This window comes from Drosophila obscura, unplaced genomic scaffold, assembly GCF_018151105.1.
Source record: "Drosophila obscura isolate BZ-5 IFL unplaced genomic scaffold, ASM1815110v1 contig_179, whole genome shotgun sequence".
NCBI lineage: Eukaryota > Metazoa > Arthropoda > Insecta > Diptera > Drosophilidae > Drosophila > Drosophila obscura.
The window spans coordinates 6,324,597-6,343,013 of NW_024542766.1; the positions used below are offsets into that span (position 1 = coordinate 6,324,597).

The window sequence follows — 18,417 nt, forward strand, 5'->3', positions numbered from 1 at the left end:
AACGGAACGAGTTATTAAGGTAATCTGAATGCGCATAAGTTAATAAAGGCGAAGACGATTTGCATGGGCAGCAGCTCAGCCTCTCAGCCTCTGCGTAGCTGCAGCGCACCAGAGTCTAAGGTTGCATCTAGGAGGCAAGGCAAATCCCAGGCCCAGGTCCAGTTCAGAGCTCAGCGTTCAGCCCGTTCGTCGGACACACAAGATGTCGAAAAATATAACATAAAACGACCACACGTACGTCTCCCATGCCGCACAGCAGGACTCCAGGCTCAGGCCCAACGAGAAACGAGTAAAAAAATATCAGAAACGCCGTGTCTTGTGAGCAGAACAATCAATAAATTTGAACACGTGAGCGGACGCGGACGCGAATGTGTACGGCACACAACAGGAGAACGAACGATCGCTCGGTCCACACAGCCACCAAAAGCAGCAAAAGCAGGGCGATAAGTGATCAATGCCCCGTGTCGACTGATTGGGCAGAATCAGAAAACTCCGCGCGAGTGTTGCTGGCGGTTGGTTGTTGGGGTGGTGTGGGATGAATGGGCAAGGGAAAGTGAGTGCTTTTGGTCTGGGTTTACTCAAAATTATACAAATCATTAAAATATGGCAGTAAAAGTGGGTCCTAATCGATGGAACATGATTGTATATTAGCAGGGTATTATTTCAAGAGAATATGAGCACAGAAAAAAGATACGATTAAGCATTTATGTGTTCAGTTTTACAAGATATATGTAACTAGGAATAACTTACTATATGTGCTTAGATGGCTACTTTTTCGTGGGTGTTCCTCTTATGCGAGGTGTTTATTTAAATAATCGCTTCAAGGTACAAGATCTGATTCGTACATCCCCTCTAGACGCGTCACGCAAGGTGGTAAGAATATCAGCAGATTGATTATTATAATCATAATTATGTGAGAAATGTGTTCAAAAGATTCTTCAGACAAACATAAATATTGATGACTATCAAGTATCCATCAGCATAATTCCAACAATGATTATGTGTATTGTTAAGACTTTATTGGAAGTAAAACTCTGTGGAACTAACATCATGAGTGTGTCCTTCAGAGCGAGAGAGACTATTGAGATACTCAATTTACTCCATAGGTCATTGGAATCTAAATTTCCAGTTAAAAATTTTGTGCAGAAAAATCTAAATCATAAGATTTTGTGACAAATGTGTTCAAAATTTTAACACAAATGATTCTTTAGACAGACTTACATATAGATGACTGGATGGAAATTCCAACAATGATTATGTGTGTGGTAAAAACTCTGTTCGAAGAAAAAATTTCTGAAACTGAAAGCATGGGTGTGCTTCAGATGGACTTGCCTATCATTAAAATTTATGTATTAGGTATTAAAATCCTTTATAGTTCATTGATTTCCGAATACCCAATGCTAAAAAATGAAGGACATCTAAATGAAACTATTTTTAAGCTTATTAGACTATAGTACATTTTGCCTCAGCGTAAGGCTACTTATGTTTATGTTTGATATTCCACGGAATCTTTAGAATTAATATCCTTTTATAAGTAGCTTCTCCTGCTTACATATGCTTCAATCAACTCGAAACCTAATAGCAATCGCCGAAATCAAACCAAGATGTGGTATCCACATCGTCCATGATAATGGGCTCCCTGCGTGCCGTCGACGGGCCGTAGAGATTGTAGCGCCTGGAGTTGGCAAGCACCTCACGGTATCGCCTTATGGGTGCCCGAGCCATATGCAGTTCCATCATGTCCCAATCGTTGACGTCCCGAAAGACGGAGCGTATCATGTGCATGCGTCCCAGCAGTTCAGTTTCGCGCAATCCCTCGTAGCTTCTGCCAGTGCGGGCCTTGAAGGTTTTGTACACCTCACTGTGCTGCTTTGTCTCCGTGGCTGTCTGCAGCTCCTTGCGGTAGAGCGCTCGAATGCCACGTCCCAGATGACGAATGTGCTCGAAGTTGCGCACATTCAGAGCCACCAGAGAGATGGCATCCAGATTGAGCAACTTGTGCCCATCGATGTGGTTCTCTTTGAAGGTTTGCTATAACAAATAATGTATATCCTTTCAGGCTGCGTCGCTGGCGAGCACCCCTCCACCCTCCACTCACTTCGTATTCGGGATAACCGAAGTCGCGCAGCCAATCGGCCACATCATTGATGCTCCACTTGAAGACCTCCGTGCGGCCCTGGGCATCCACAACAGCAGCACAAAGATTGAAAAGCGAGTCCGGCGTGGCCTTAAATGGCAGTGGTATATCGTCCTTGTCGTAGTCCACATCGGGGAACATATAACTCGGATAGCGAAAGCTAAACTCCTGCTCCTCCTCCGGCTCATCCTGCGGTGGGTCACAAAGGTTCAGGCTCTCCATGGGCGATGGCAACGAGAACATCGAGGACAATGATGACAACGCGAACGACTCCATCCAAGCGGATGGCACGTACTGTTCCTGGCCTAACCCAAATTGAGTTGCCTCAGAGCTCTTTTGATTGCGGTTTACCCAACGACCAGGAGGCAGGAGCAGTATGCCCCACTCGTACTCGTACTCGGTGTTCGTGTCTGTTTACTTTGTTTGTATGTTTGCTTTTCCATTTATTATATTCCCTGCCCGTATGCAGGGTATGCTAAATGAGCGATGGGTGTGGTGTGGGCAGAAGATACTTCAGAATTTTATGGATATGGGAATCAACTTGGGTTTGATTTAAGGATGTGTCTAGTATTTTTTATCTGATTTAAATTTTGCTCTGTATTTTCCCTGCCTCTATTAACTTTCCCCTCGAAGGGCATTGGCAATGTCACCGTAATCCATCCTCTAGCTTAGCTCCCGTTTTCATTTACATTTTCCCCACTTTTGTTCCCCATGGATTGCATTTGCATATCCGTTTTTTCGGGGTCAATTTGTGGGCTGGGCTGGGCTGGGCTGGGCTGGTACTAGGGTGTGATGGCGCACCATTTGTACACCCACTGGATGTGGGTAGTGGATTCAACGCTTGAAAGTATGCTAAGTTACGTAGTCACGAAAGGGCGAGAGAGGAGAGAGAACTTGCCATTAATAACACGATTTCCGCTTTGCAATTTTCTTTTCACTTTATTTTTTATTGCGCAGCAAGCGGATTTGCCGAATCGACTGTTTACTTGCGATAATTTAATGGCACACACACCACAAAATACAAAAAAAAAGTTATATGGAGCCGTGCATTCTGCACTCTGACGATTTGTTTATGTTCTCTGAGGTTTTTCCTTTTCGGGAATGCGGTTGGATTTATGACCTGCACAGGGGCAACCGCCGGCACCGCCGGCACATGGCACCGTTACCCACTTTATTAACAACGGAACAAGCCCCAGACAGCATGGAGCTCACAGAGTTCACAGAGATCGCTCAATCCGCAGGCCAATTAGGCATGCCGCATTCCTCGTGCGAGCAACAGAGACGCAGCAGCACAGCATAGCTGGCAGCAGCAGCTCTCTGGCTCCGCCCACTGGCAGCGATCGATCGATCGTATTGGCTCGTTGCTGCCAAGCCATGGCCTCTCCACGAGTTGTGGGCGCGCAAAGGGAACCGGAATCAACAGCCGAACATCTCGGATATCGAATGGGTATGGGTATGTGTGCGCATGCGGTGTGTGTTGTGTGTGTGTGGGTAACATATGGAGAAATCGGGTAAACAAATCTGAACAGCGATCGGGGAAACAATCTCCGACTGAGCTAATGACACAGCGGCGGGGTGTTTGTGTGTAAACAGCCCCCGCGACTCTCATACATGTGTGGGCTACAGTGGTACAAAAGTGATTGAATAATGTAAGGCATAGAAGTTTTATGGGAGAATAGGAATAGGATTGCGATTTAATAATTTAAATTACAACGAAATATCTGGAGTTTGAGTATCAAGTGAAGAACCCTATGAATTTTGCTTCTATTTTACGCCTTTTGGATATCTAAAGAGGATCTGCTTGTTTCTTAGCTATAGATATTTCTTGCTTAAATCGAAATAGAAGTTAAATAACTCACCTCATTGCTATTAGACTTTGTTGGAAGGAATTATCTAGTAGGCAGTTAGTCTTGGGTATTCTCCCTGAAAGATCATTCCTCTTCCTCTTCTATCAAAAATAAACGCCACAGAACTTACCCACTCTGATCATTTTTCCGCGGATATCATTCCACTGTAAACACCGCACAGCACACACACAATCTCAGCGCGGAGATTTACCTAAACGCCAGGCCCGGCCAGGCCAGGCCAGGCCAGAGACAATACCCATCCATGTACCATGTCTCGTGTGCGCCAACGGCAATCGATCGCTGGTTGGGTATGCTCCCGGCCGGTTTCGTTTCGTTCGATTCAGTTCTGTGTGGGTTGTCTTCTGATACAAAACGGTTTAAGCGGTTGCTGTGCAGCGCCTCCTTTAGCACATTTTCGCGATCGTTTCGAGCGACGGTGTTTGATCGATCGGTGATCTGGAAGAAGGATCTGTGGTTAGGATCGATACACAGTGGTTAAGCTCTAAGAATCAAACTGATTTCACTATTCATAATCAAGCAATGTTACTACAACACGAAAGTGCCGCCGCCAGCAGCATGGAGCAGAGTATGCCCGAGAATCTCAGCACTCATCATGTTTACGGCGGCGAGTGTGAAGTGAAGCAGCTGCCATCGCCGACCACGCACGATCCCACGGATAGTGATCGTGATCGGTGCGATCTGTCGCCTAAGGTGTCCACCCATAGCCCTGAGACAAGTGTAACCAGTTCAACGCCTCCCATTACCCATACCACCACCAGCACCACCACCACCACAACCAAAGTGAAACTCAGTTTCAGTGTTGATCGATTGCTCGGCTCTGAGCCAAGCGAATCATCCCTGACAAACTCGTCATCCTCCTCCACCTCCTCGCGGTCCTGCTGCGATGGCAGTGTCTACTCCTGCTGCACATTTCCACACTGTTACAGTCAATCGAATGCAGCAGAGGCTGCCAAAATGGGACACATCGCTTTACCACAAACGACCAGCCATCATTATGCCTATGCGGGATTGGATAAGCTGTACCCGAACCTTTATATGGATTACAAATCTGTGCTGAGGCCAACGCCCATTCGAGCAAATGAACATGGTAAGACGCAGTTTCTCCAACTACTATTTGTACAAAAGGGGTTTATCAGAAGGGAAAGATCGGCTCAAAATGAAGCTTAATAGGGGGTATAGACTCCCATTGTTCCCAAGCTATAGCTGGAGTTAGCCAGGAGGGTCCATCAGGAGAACTTTTTATTTATTTTAATAGATCTCAAGAGGGAGATACAGATATACACATTTCCGACCTCTAAATATACCTCAGGATTGACTCTTATATTTTATGCATCTTCCTACCACCGTAAAATGCTATCTATATAGAAATCGGAAGTGGAATTGATGCCTAGGATGTTGTTTATATTCCTGTATATGTGCCAAACCCTTTGCCAAAATTTCATAGATAGATTCTTCAATCTAAACGCGGTGAAGTTTTCTTCACATGTTAGCTGAAATTAATATAAATCAATAAACGAATACATATTCCGATCAAAGAAAGAATTAGAGATTGATCTCTAGGAAAGCATTTCTCTCTAAGACATTTCTCTCCTTGGTAGATTTTGATCTATCTTTATCTGACAGCTTAAGAGCGTTTCAAAGGTTAAAACGATTCTTTCGATTTCTGAACAATTAAATTGATCCATAGAAAAGCGTTTATATTTCTCTCTAAAATATATGCCTCAATTAATACGATTTTTGACGATTGATCAAAGCAAAATCATTGCAACATTTCCAATCATATTTCCCGATATGCCAATCACTCGGCATTCCACTCGCAGCAATCTTCAGGATATCAGACGAGTGCGAGCAGAAACGATCAAAAGATCTGATCTGATCTGATCTGATGGAGGAAGTTTCCCCATTTGCCAATCAAAAGATCTCCAGCTCATTACGTGCTATACACTGCAATTACGTGCCCGAATGGCTACACTTACAAAGGAAATTCAAAGGAGAGAAAACGTAGAAAATGTAAATTCCGGGAAAAGCACAGAACAGGGGGAAACAAAACGAAACGCAACGCCTGGCCCATAAATCGTTTGTTTTTATTGGAATTATTAGTTGATCTGTGGCCATATTGTGCAATATTGTGCTGGGCCAACTGTTCGGAACTCTTGACGAAAACAATCCATTTGTTGAACGAAACAAACCAGCGAAGAGGCAACAAGCCGAACCGCACAATATCTCGATATATTTCGAGTATTTACGTTACTTCCTGCTGGGTTTTTGTATACCGAATACGAATACTAATCTAATCTGGGGACGACGACTCCTCTGCTCATGGACTGCCTGCCAGGCCATGCACTTTGATCTTGTTTATATGAAAAATAGTGAGAAATATATACGACGACGAGTATTTTGTATATTGCGGGAAGAAGGCATTTCAAATAGAAATTGTTCATTGTTCATTGCTGGAGCAGGCTGCAACCAGTTGGGTTTTGTTTTATATACAATACTTATCAAGTGGGTGCTAAAGAGCTGCTGAGGACTTTCAATCGATTTGGAAAGGAAGTTCGAGGCAGGAAGCGTGCCAACATATTGTCGAAGATTGTGAAAGGAAGGCAGTGCCAAGCACAAGCCATAACTTTTGGAATGAAATGTGGTTTATGGTGAGGGCAGAGCAGCTACATTTGTTTCAGATACTATATTTTAGATACCTATTGCTCAAAGGTTCCCTGCACTACATTGGCCCGCCCTTTTGCTCAATCTTCAACTACATATAGCCATGATATCATTTTATTTTGTATAATTTCTCATTGTGCCTAGCAGCAAAAAAAAAAAAAGAAAGAAAATCTTTTGTTTTGAAACAAATTAGCGGCACATTCGAAATAAATCGAAATCTGCCCACTTCAATGGGCAAGGAACATTTATGAAAATTATCATCAATATTAAACGATTTTCAAACACATTCCGCGCCAGGTGAAAATGGAAGGGCAATTAGTAAGTAGAATTAAATTCGACATTTCCTCAATCAACAAAGCGGTTCGGTTCGAGGTAAAGAAACAAACGATCGTTGAAAGTGTTTCATCAATCCTGTGGGAACATTAAATAAATTAAATTCAAAAGAACAGAACAGAACAGCACAGAGCAGAACACAGCCGAAAATTAACAGCAATTTATGAACAAATTAGGAATCAGACTTTAAAAATAAACTTCAAGCTACCAAAGCGCAGAACGCGTGAAAAGCGATTGGTTGGATGGGGTGCGGTGGGGTTGGGTTGGGGAATAGGTGAAAAATTTGTTTATTTGCTTGAGCAATTGGCCCGTCATTCATGGGCAGATACAGATAGCTATCCATCTAATTGCCTTCCTATAATGAATTGTTCCGCCTGCCACAGAGGTAGGTGGTAGGAGGTAGGAGACAGCTAAGTGGAGAGGTTGGAGTAGGAGAAGAACTTTGGCCCCGCAAGGAGACGACTGCGATATGTGAGCCCTGATAGATGGGGCGCCATTGGGCCCAACTACTGTGACTCAACGATGCTGATGCTGCTGCTGCTGCCGTTTAGGCTAATGACAGCACAGCGCATGACCGACCGACTGATTGAATGAGTGAATGACTAACTGAATGATGGAATAACTGAAGCTGAAGCTATGCTATGCGATGCAGGTATTTTTAGGGGCCAGGCCAGAGGCCAACTATTTACACAGCCACCCACTGTGGAGCGATTGGCCATGGCTACCTGCAGAGTCCAACCTGCTCCAACCAACTCTTCTTCCTCTTCCTCTTCCTCTCTGCGGATTCATTTCTTGATGGATTGATCGCATCGCATCGCACATCATAAAAACTTTGGGGCCAGAGCCAGAGCCAGAGAAGAATATCTCTTTGGGATGGGATATCTCCCTCGATACTTTGACTATTTGTTGCTGTTTGCCTGCCTCGCCTGGTGTTGAGTAGTTTGTTTGATTGTTTTTACTTGGGTTTGGGCTTTTTGGGAGGCTGGCGATCGATCGATCGATCGAATCCCATCCCCCCCTTAGCATTAATGCTGGAGAGCTGAAAAACGTTTGTCTGTTATGGAAATGCTGATGTCTGAGCGATAATCTGGCGCCGTTTGCCTAATTAATTTACAATTTATATGTTAATCCAATTGCTGGCTGCAGCTACATGGAGTTTCCAGCGATCATCAATGGACATGAGAGACATACAGAAAGAGAGAGAGAAAGAGGGGAATTGGTAGCTGTGGAATCAAAGAGATTATGCCAAAGAGTTCCCAGCAGCAGGGGAGGATTACTTTTAATGATGGGGATTAACTAGATTTCGATTGTTTTTACTGTAAATAAGTGTGCATTGAATGATGGAGTGATCTGGCATTGTTGTCTATGGTCTACTCTATGAATTATTGCTTAATCAGATTTTCTATATGATTTATATAACTTTTCTTTTGGATATCAGAACATGATTCAATTTTGATCACTTGCATTCCATATGGAGCATGCAAATCGTTTATTATCATCACCAGAATGAATATTCATCATCTTGTTCCTGATCTACATGCTAAATTTATACAATTTTTGATCACCATATGAATATGCCTATGATTCTGATGGAAGATAACTAATTTATTCAGTTTTGCAATTCATTTGCAAACTCATTTGAGCACGTTATCAACATATATTTATCTAAGTAATAGAATATCCACGGAAACACCGAACCAATTTAAGAATTCTTTCTATAGAAACGAACCATCGTTATCGACTGAGAGAATATTGACATATTTAATATTAAATTAAATATTAAATAGGTAAATATTCGTTTGGTAAATACAAAAATGAAGAAATTAAAAGGAATTTACTTTGATTTAAATATAAATGTATTAAAAAGTCATTTTATTGCGGATCATATTTAATATATATTATTATAATATATTTAAATATATAATATTAAATTTATAGGAAATATATTTAATTTAAGCATGAAATAAATTTAATATAAATATAAAATATATATTTTTTATTATTGAAATTTAAGTGTAACTATGCGGTTCGCAGGGCTTTTTTTCTGGGTGTAGGGACAACAATAAATTTAAATTGATTTTAGGTCTCCTCTCCAATGCATTAGCAATTATTTCAGCAAATTCCTATTTTGTCTATGGCCTTGCACAAATTCAGTAAATTCCTAATCCTAATTTACAGTGTCAGAAAACTCATAAAGTAATCACGTAACCTGCTCGTCAGTTGATGGACCAGGGTTATACATCGTCCGTACATCCCCAACCCCTTGCACATGGCCCACCAACGGCGTAACAGCGTCCGCATCTAATGAGTTGTGGGGTGGTGTTTCGGTCAGTGTCGAAAAGTACATTCGCAGTTTACGCCGAAAAAAGAGAGCACAGCCACAGCCACAACACTGACAAAGAAAATATTCGCCAAGCCATAAATATGGAATACCCCGGGGAATGGCAGGTCAAATAAATCGGTAGAAATGGAAATGGAAATGCGGGCAACGTAAATTCAACACAACGGCACACAAACAGATCTCAGATCAGATCCTCCCGGGTGCGAATGCATCCGCATCCATGCAGGGAGCAAGACTGGGGGCTGGAGTGATTTAGCATCACGCCTCGAAATTATCACAACTCATTAAGATATTTACCCTGGAAGCATGGGCATGGGGTATTGGGGCGCTCGATATTTACAAATGTATCTGAATAGTCGGCAATTAAAGAGCTCGCGCTGTGCCAAGGCAGAGCCCCCAACCCCCGAAGAACCCGAAGACCCCGAAGGTGTTGAAAATCGATGGAAACTCATTATAACAAACCGTCGACGGGTTGACACAAACCAAATGCCAAAAAAGGCTAATTAACGCAGATGCAGACACAGAGATACAGATGCAGATACAGATACAATTGTATCTGCTGCAAGTGCAGCCAGGAGCAGCGCATTTCCGCTGCAATGTAAATAGCCACGAAACACCAAGAACCACACCACACGTCGAGTGTTTTTCTAGAGTAAATAAAATGGCTCGCCATGAAAATAATTAGACGCATGCCGCGAGAGCACACAAACAAAGCCAAAAAATTGGAATCTTCTGCCACTAAAGTTTATGAAAAAAGCCAATAAAAAGATGCATAAACTAGTTTAGGCAAAGAGAAGAATAAGAAGCATCTCTTTGAGATATTTAAAAAACATTTAAACGTACAAAAAGGCATTTAATTTTGGGCTCTCGGCCTCCACACACAACACCCACATACACACATCACACACACACACACACATCTCTCGTGTGCCCCATGTCGTGTTCCATTACCCCAAATAATTCTTTGCTCTACCCCCGAAAAGATACAATAATTGTTGTTCTTCGGATTCTCGTTTCGTATTGGGTTGGGGATAAACAAATTGTTCAGTTCACACCGCCGCCAACAATGCCTCCTCAATGATTATTTCCAATTAAGTGGAAAATTTTATTATAAACAAACTCATTTAAATATTTTCAACGTGCGTTTTTCATTGAACAAAATAATTTACTCAGCCAAAACAATTTCCAATTTCTGAATTTTAATATTTTGCAAGCGGTACGAAACGGAAAGGAATAATATTATCTTTATGTTTTTCCTGGATACGGAAATGCGTAAATTATCGGGGGATTTTAGCTAAAAAATACTAATATACAATATATATTGTTTCCCCCGGATATGGGCAATAATTAATGATGGCAGGATATAGCGAGGCTGGGTTTAAAAAATAAATATAGTTCAGTAAAATATGGCATGGAAATTGTGAAAAACTGAAGGGAAATGAAAGTTCTAGATTTTGTAGATAGTAGTACCTCAATGGCATCGGGTTAATATTTTTTTAAATTCTATTTTAACAACTTTACATAAAGAATTTAAAACATTATTGGGGGCTTCAGGTCATAATGGTTCTCATATATTTTTAATTCATTATTTTTATGAGATTTATTTAATAATTTTGGGGGATCATCAATTAAAAAGAAGGAAATACTATCGCTTTCCACTCCTGTGGTAGTTTTACCTCTTACAGCGAGCGAAAGTCGACCTATGGCAAGCCTGTTGTTCCTTTCTAATAATTAACCTTTTCCCCTCTTTCTTTCAGCAACCACCTATCCCACTCTGGCAACCAACGCTCTTCTCCGCTTCCATCAGCAGCACCACCACCAGCAGCAGCAACACCCACAGCAGCACCATCAGCCACACCTGCATCAGCAGAAACCTGCCAGCAATGCAGCTTCCACAGCTGCAGCGCTGCTGGCGCCTCTTCATGGCCTCAAATCGCTGCAGTTGGCGCAGCAGCAGCGATTTCTGGGCAAGTCGCAGCAGCAGCTACTGGACAACATTCCCACATCGCAGGCGGCAGCTGCCACATTACAAAATGGCAGCCAAAATGGGGGCGGCAACAGCAGCAGCAGCAACAGTGGCAACAGCAACGGGAAACGGAAACGCTCCTGGTCACGGGCTGTCTTTACGAATCTACAAAGAAAGGGCCTGGAAATACAGTTCCAGCAACAGAAGTACATCACAAAGCCAGATCGGCGCAAGCTGGCGGCACGCTTGAATCTGACAGATGCTCAGGTGGGTTTGGGCACAGAGAACTTGGTAGAATTAAGAGATACTAATGGATATGTATTCCCTGTGGCATAGGTCAAAGTATGGTTCCAGAATCGCCGCATGAAATGGCGGCATACACGCGAGAATCTAAAGAGTGGCCAGGAGAAGCAGCCGCATCCACAGCAGCCCCCGAATGCGGCCGCCACAAAGCCCACCATCCTAACAGTGGCCGGGAATCATGCACAGGAGCAGCAGCTGGACTACAGCTCCGACAGCTGCTCCAGTGTGGAGCTCAGCGAACAGGCCGACGATGATATAGAAATCGATGTCGTGGAATAGCTACCAATTCTACATACATATCTACATGCATGTCGCATGCTTGTTACTTGTGTAAAATACAATGTCAAGTAGATTTTTTGTGGCAATTGTTATGCCACAATTAAGCCATGTAGAATACATCTATCAAAATGTGAATTTAAATTATTAAAAATATCGAAATTAAGCTTAATTTATAATATTTAAAATATTTATATAATTTTTAACTATGAAATAAATGTTAAAGTGCCCACAGAGTGCAGAGCCACAGCTGGAATTAGTTGGGTAAATATGGGTGGGCAAATATCTATCTGTTTACTTGGAGCAACCAAGACATTTACTCTCTCATAATTCCTATGAAAATACGAGTATAATACGCAATGCCATATGCCATAGGCCAAGCTACAACCAGCTACAAAAACAGCTACAGAAAATTTAATTAAGGAAATACCGCTGCGATCAGCACAAAATATGAAACGCTTTTGAGACCTTCTCTAATCAAGAGAACGATAAAACCGATACGAAACTGAATGAAAACCCCCACCCATCCGTAATCCAGCAACGGCAGTTGGTCAAGCGCGGGTGCGAGGGGTGAGGAGAGTGTCTCGGAGAGCAGTAATTAGACAAACAGTGAGAGTAAATTGTGGATGCACGACATTGAAATATTACTCATGCTCATACTCAGCTTATGGGTTTCAATGATACACTGGAAGAGAGTTACGCGATGTGGTGAGGGAGTTTGTCGATCTTATAGGGGTACTCAAGATATCTATAGCAGATATATGTATATATTAGCCGATAAAGGGAGGAGTATTTTGGGTACCAACCAAAGCAAATGTGGGCTACACATTACTAGAATTAGTTCTACTAGAACTTTACTAGTTTCCCAGTTATTCAAACCCAATGTAGCCCTGAGGAAGAAGCTCCAATCCAACGCATAAATATTATTTGTTGAGCAACGTAGCTGGAGGTCATAGTCCTAGTGCTAGTGGATTGTAAGTGGCTATTCTTCGACGAAGTAAAGCATAAAAAGTGGTGTAAAAAGAGCATTCACTCATCGGTTTAATTACAAATTTAAACCCACTGCCATTCAGCTCTTTTCCTCCTATGCTCTGCCCATGCCTTTCGCTCACGTTCAGTTCTCTGAGGCAAAGCGCAGCGAGCGGTTGAATTTCAGATCGAGTGTTGAGTGCTGCTGAGTCTTGTGGCCATGTGACGGCTTAATTAAAGAATAATAATAGAATTTTTATATCATACGCGGGGCATTACACAAGCCAACAAACATGGGCAATGTGCAGCCGCGTCCACTTGAGCCGCGCAATGTGGCAAACCGGCGAAGCAGTAAGTGGACACAATCAGAGGGCCCCCACGGAGCTTGAAGATCTTTTGCAACTCCTTCGCAGGTATCCTTTGGAACTTTCGGTACTCGAATGCGGCACGCCGGCGGGAGGATCTCGCGGTGATTGTGCACAACTCCAGGATGAGCATCGCCGAGTGGTTGGATCTCTTGGAGCTGCAGCAGTACGAAGGTTTGGGCTGTCTCTGACCTGCCCTAACCAGCATTTATGTACATGGTGTCTCTGCTCTCGCTAGGTAACTTGCAGGCCTACAGCACTGTGGATGATGTGGTGGACATTACGGATAAGGAACTGAAACGCTGCGGCATTCGCAGTGCCCATCGCCAGCTGATGATCAACAGTCTGCTGGGTGTGCGGGCCAAGCGACGGCAATCCATGAACTTGGAGGGTAAGTCCCCCAAAGTCAATTATTATGCATGGATTATGTATATTCTTAGCTTTCATTTGCCAACAGCCAGCAGAAGTGTGCCGCGTGCCGTGCTGCGCCGCAAGAATTCCTGTCCATTGGTTTATCTGGAGGAAAGTTCCAGCGATATCGCGGGAAGTGCCGATAGCGGACGGGGCTTGATTATCACCAAAAGTGGCAAGGTTCTTAAGCAACTTGCTTTCGATGATACAAATACCATGTGAGTGAGGGGAAAGGGGGCTTAAAAAATATACATATATAAATATAGGTATTTTTTGTTACCTTTTTGTCTATCTTCAATTTATCTTTTTGCGTTGAATTTCAAACTCAAATCAACATCCACAATATAATACGTTACGTCCCTCGTTATATCCACCCTGCCGAGCCCGCATTTCCCCTTTGCTTTCTGAGACGAGCATCTCTCTGTGCATTACACTCGTATATTTTCAATAACAAAAACTCTGCGCATGCTCCAAGAAATTTCCCATCGAAAAAAACAACTCGAAACCTGCCTTGAAAGCGGCAAAAAGGAGTCTTAAAACAAAACCCAAAACAAACCGAAACAACCCTCGCAAGGACATCCGAGTACGAATCCGAACGGGGAGGACATGGACATGGACATGGCCGTAACATTTTCAGAGCAATTGCAAACGGCGCAGAGTTCAGACGGATTACCCGACGGTTAAGGCAAACGCAAAAAAAATATAGAAATAGGACTTTTTTTTTCTTGCTATTGAATAGCTTCTGCTGCTGTGATGTAAAATTTAGGCAAACTTCTGAATGGAAAAAGGTGCTTAAAAGTTGCTTAAACTTAAATAAAAGTCTGCTTTGCTGCCAAATAGTTTTTGGGGCGTGTCCCGTTCCCACAATTTGATTTGATTAGAAAGCTTGGTATAGCCAAAATGGGCGTAGCAGGTGAGTGATAAGAAATATAGAGAGAAATATATGGGAAATATATTAAGAAATTGCATGCCTAAAAGTACATTTCTGTACATTTATTTTTGCAATGAAGAAAGAAAGGCAGCCATGCCGGTGGCTGGCTGACTGGCCTTACAACAGTTTTTTACTACAATTCGATTTGTATTTTTTTTGCACTTGAACTTCAGACAAAAAGTTGTACATATACCAAGGACCAAAATATCCTTGTGCGAGCAAAATTTCCCCCGGAGTGGCGTGCCGCACATGAGGGGAATGGCCGTTTAGCCGTCAGAAATTACCCAAAATAAGGGAAATTCACTCACTCACCCCCCAATCTCTTTGTACCCTCCTGCATTTACAGCTACGAGGAACTGAGACCGCGCTCCAAGTGCAACAGTCCCCATTGGGCCATTGACAGCGAGATGGAGCTGACTAGCGGCAGCAATGCCTCCACACCGATTGCCATCAACTCGCCGAATCCCACGGAGCAACAGGAGGCCATTGCCCTGAAGAAGGCACTCGAATGGGAGCTGAGTCTGGATGCCAGGGAGCTGCGTTCGCATGCCTGGTACCACGGACCCTTGCCCCGCCAACGGGCCGAGGAGATTGTGCAGCGCGAGGGCGACTTTCTGGTGCGGGACTGCGCCTCACAGCCGGATAATTATGTGCTCAGTTGTCGCTGCAAGCTGGCAGTGCTGCACTTTGTGCTCAATAAGGTGGGTGCGGAGAGATCCCCTGAAAGTGTTCCTCTAACCATAATCCTCTGATTCTTGCAGTTGGTGCTACAACCGGAGACTGTGTACGAACGGGTCCAGTATCAGTTTGAGGAAGATGCCTTTGACACGGTGCCTGATCTAATCACGTTCTATGTGGGCTCTGGCAAGCCCATTTCAGCCGCCTCGGGCGCTCTCATTCAGTATCCGTGCAACAGGCGGTATCCACTGTCCTTCTATGGCCACAAGATTGTGGGTAATCAACTGCACAGCCAAATGCTGGCCGGGCTACGTGGCCTGAGTCCGTTGAACTCTCCGATCGGCAGCAATGGCGCAGGATCTGCAGTCTTTCGCTTTGATCCACAGCAACAGCAGCAGCAGCAACAGCAGCAGCAACAGCAACAGCAGCAACAGCAGCAGCAACAAGAGCAGCAGCAGTCGGTGGCATCTCCGGGCAGTCCACACTGCTCGCCACCACGAGCACGTCGCGAAGTTCCTCCGCCGCCTCGGCTGCCCTGCAAGAAGCAGCAGCAGCGATCCCAGAGCCTGACGCCCGCCCAGGCCATGGTCGTGAGCAACATCAACAAGCTGCAGGAGCAGCACCAGCAGCAGCTGCAGGAGGCAAATGGAAATGGCAATGGCAATGGCAATGGAATGGCACGTTTCCAGACCATAGCCAGATGCAATCCCACCAGCGATCTGCAGCAGCATTTGGAGAACAAATTCACCACCCACTCGCTGCCAAGGCCGAGTACTTCCGCCGCACAGGCACTGCGCCAGCAGGCAGCGGCTAGGATGTCCAGTTTGGCCAGAAACTGCAGCCTGGACACACCGTCGGATTCGAGTCGGCCACCCAGTCCGCCGCCCAAGCCGCGCAAGGAGCCGATGGCCGCCGTGCTGGCTTACCAGGCGAGTGGCTCCGACTCGGGCAACGGCTCGGGCGACTCTGCGCTGGGGGATGGCAGCGAGGTGAGCATACAGCGTGGCGTGATCATCAAGAATCCAAGATTCATGAGCAGCTCCGTGTCCAATGGCACACTGAAGAGCTTCACCGAGTTCGATGCCATGGCGGCCGAGGAGAATCTCTTCACATTGGCCATTGAGGAGGTGCGCGTGGTGAGTGAGAGAGCAGGGGGAGTCCCCTGGAGAAGTTTAATCCTCATGCAATCCTCTCCTCCTCCTCCTCTTTCAGGGCAGCAAATTTGACTTTGAGAACTTCAGCACATTGCTGCTGCCGTCGGTGGAGAACAAGCCGCTGGATGGGGATGCCCTGAACACCTTCAAGATGATGCTCCTGGAAACGGGTCCCAAGCTGCTGGCGGAGCACATAACCCGCATCGATATCGGTCTGTTTCTGGAGCAGCCCGACGATGAGTTGGACTACTTTCTGAGCTGTTCGGGCCTGGAGCTGCTGACACTGCCGCATGGCAAACTCTTTCGCGAGGATATCATTGAGCGGACGCAGTGCATCAAGCTGATGGTGGCCGTCACCATACTCACCTGCCAGACGGATCTGGATCGGGCACAGCTGCTCAGCAAGTGGATACAGATTGCCGTGGAGACGAAGACGGCGTTGGGGAATCTATTTGGCTTCTGTGCCATTATGTTGGGGCTGTGCATGCCACAGGTGAGTCCCCGCACACACTTTATAGCACAGAAAGATAACGATTTGCCCTCTCCCTTTGGTTTAGATCCAAAAACTCGATCAGGCCTGGCACATTCTAAGGCAAAAGTACACGGACAGCGCGTTCACGTTCGAGGCCAAGCTGCGTCCCACTTTGAGCAGCATGAACGAGGCCTCCAATCCGCAGGCGCCCAACACCACAGTGCCGCATGTGCTGCTCTATGCCCTGCTCATCGATCGTCCGGTCATGGATATTATCAATCATTCGAATATGGACGATCGTCCGGCACTATATCACACCTGCATTGCGCCCTGGGAATCGAAGGCGGATGACTTTGGCATGTCCATCAATTTCCAGCATTTGGATGCCTCGCGCGGCTTCCTCAAGAGCCTCGATCTGTACCGCAAGAATGCCAAAATGATGCTCGAAGATGCCAGCACGAGGCTGGATGAGCTGCTATCGGATGCTTTTCGGTATACATCCTCTGCCTCTGCCCCCATAAAAAGTTTTTTCCCGCTAATTTGCTTTGCCTTTACAGAACTGAATTCCATGTGAAGTTTCTATGGGGCAGCTGTGGGGCCACGGCCAAGCCCGAGGATCGGCATGGCAAGCTGGAAAAGGTGCTAACACTAATGGCCGACAAGTTCTGCATGATGGCCGAGAAGTAAAGTGAAAAAAAAAAAAAATAAAACACAAACGCAACGATATGATATGGACTCTAGTTTCTAGTTGATAATAATTACTAATTACTAATCAAAATGATCGTCATCCCACACACTTCCAAAACTCTACTATACACTACACCACTCTATCAATCAATCAATCAATCAATCAATCAATCTACTATCTATGTATCTCCAATTGTCTACAGACCCTCCGCAAATTTGAATTTCGTGCTGTTCTCTACCTCAGCCTGGGTACATTCTGTATTTATATATATATAATTTAAGCCAGAAACCACACACAGAAGCACTTTATGTTACAGTTCAAAAAAATATTTATGTATTAATCCTTAGTTAAGCCAAAACTAAAACAAAAAAAACCAAAAACTCTAGTTATACGACAACGGAATGGAGGAAAGGGAAGGAATCAAAATAGAAACCTACTACAGTATATACGAGATATTTATTTATCCACGCAACTCTCTCCAAGAGGGCACACAACAATCTTCTAACTCTGAACACTCTGAACTACCAAAGTCTAGTACTTAAATTATATTCAACTAAATAACTTATTAAACTATAGAGCGGACAATATACATTAATCAAAGGCAGCATATTTATAGTACACACATATACATACATATGTACACTCCCACACACACATATGTAACAGCGGTATATAGGCATAGGCCCCCCACTAAGAATGCATAATTCTTTTGCAATTTTGATAAGTGATAGTGCAGTAAATAAAATGCAAATACAAATACAGAAAATATTATAAAAATCTTAAGGGAAAAATAATAATTATTATCGGTGGCACGCCGACCCTTGATCTTATATTTTTACAGCGTGGGATAGTGTGGGCAACCGG

At 44.2% G+C, this 18,417-nt stretch overlaps 3 protein-coding genes across 4 annotated transcripts; 2 read left to right on the top strand and 1 right to left on the bottom strand.

Moving 5' to 3' along the window:
• Positions 1 to 1,021: 1,021 nt before the first annotated feature.
• Positions 1,022 to 2,973, bottom strand: LOC111078812. Its single transcript, XM_022373678.2, has 2 exons — positions 2,099 to 2,973; positions 1,022 to 2,031 (listed from the first exon to the last, which is right to left on the bottom strand). Exons 1-2 carry the CDS (start codon positions 2,411 to 2,413, stop codon positions 1,576 to 1,578), a joined length of 771 nt encoding a protein of 256 aa, XP_022229370.1. The 5' UTR covers positions 2,414 to 2,973; the 3' UTR covers positions 1,022 to 1,575.
• A 1,274-nt stretch (positions 2,974 to 4,247) lies between these two features.
• LOC111078809 (homeobox protein H2.0) lies at positions 4,248 to 12,025 on the top strand. The gene is made up of 3 exons (XM_022373673.2): positions 4,248 to 5,092; positions 11,098 to 11,573; positions 11,643 to 12,025. Exons 1-3 carry the CDS (start codon positions 4,525 to 4,527, stop codon positions 11,886 to 11,888), a joined length of 1,290 nt encoding a protein of 429 aa, XP_022229365.2. The 5' UTR covers positions 4,248 to 4,524; the 3' UTR covers positions 11,889 to 12,025.
• A 1,020-nt stretch (positions 12,026 to 13,045) lies between these two features.
• Positions 13,046 to 18,334, top strand: LOC111078807 (breast cancer anti-estrogen resistance protein 3 homolog). Of its 2 annotated transcripts, XM_022373669.2 has the most exons (9): positions 13,046 to 13,205; positions 13,268 to 13,393; positions 13,458 to 13,610; positions 13,677 to 13,848; positions 14,908 to 15,262; positions 15,323 to 16,375; positions 16,452 to 16,886; positions 16,951 to 17,357; positions 17,423 to 18,334. In XM_022373669.2, the coding sequence occupies exons 1-9, from the start codon at positions 13,148 to 13,150 to the stop codon at positions 17,550 to 17,552; spliced, it is 2,889 nt and encodes a 962-aa protein (XP_022229361.2). In that variant the 5' UTR covers positions 13,046 to 13,147; the 3' UTR covers positions 17,553 to 18,334. The 2 variants fall into 2 exon arrangements, with proteins under 2 accessions (XP_022229361.2, XP_022229362.2); XM_022373670.2 differs by lacking the exons at positions 13,046 to 13,205; positions 13,268 to 13,393; positions 13,458 to 13,610; positions 13,677 to 13,848 and adding an exon at positions 14,169 to 14,543.
• The last annotated feature ends 83 nt before the right edge of the window (positions 18,335 to 18,417 follow it).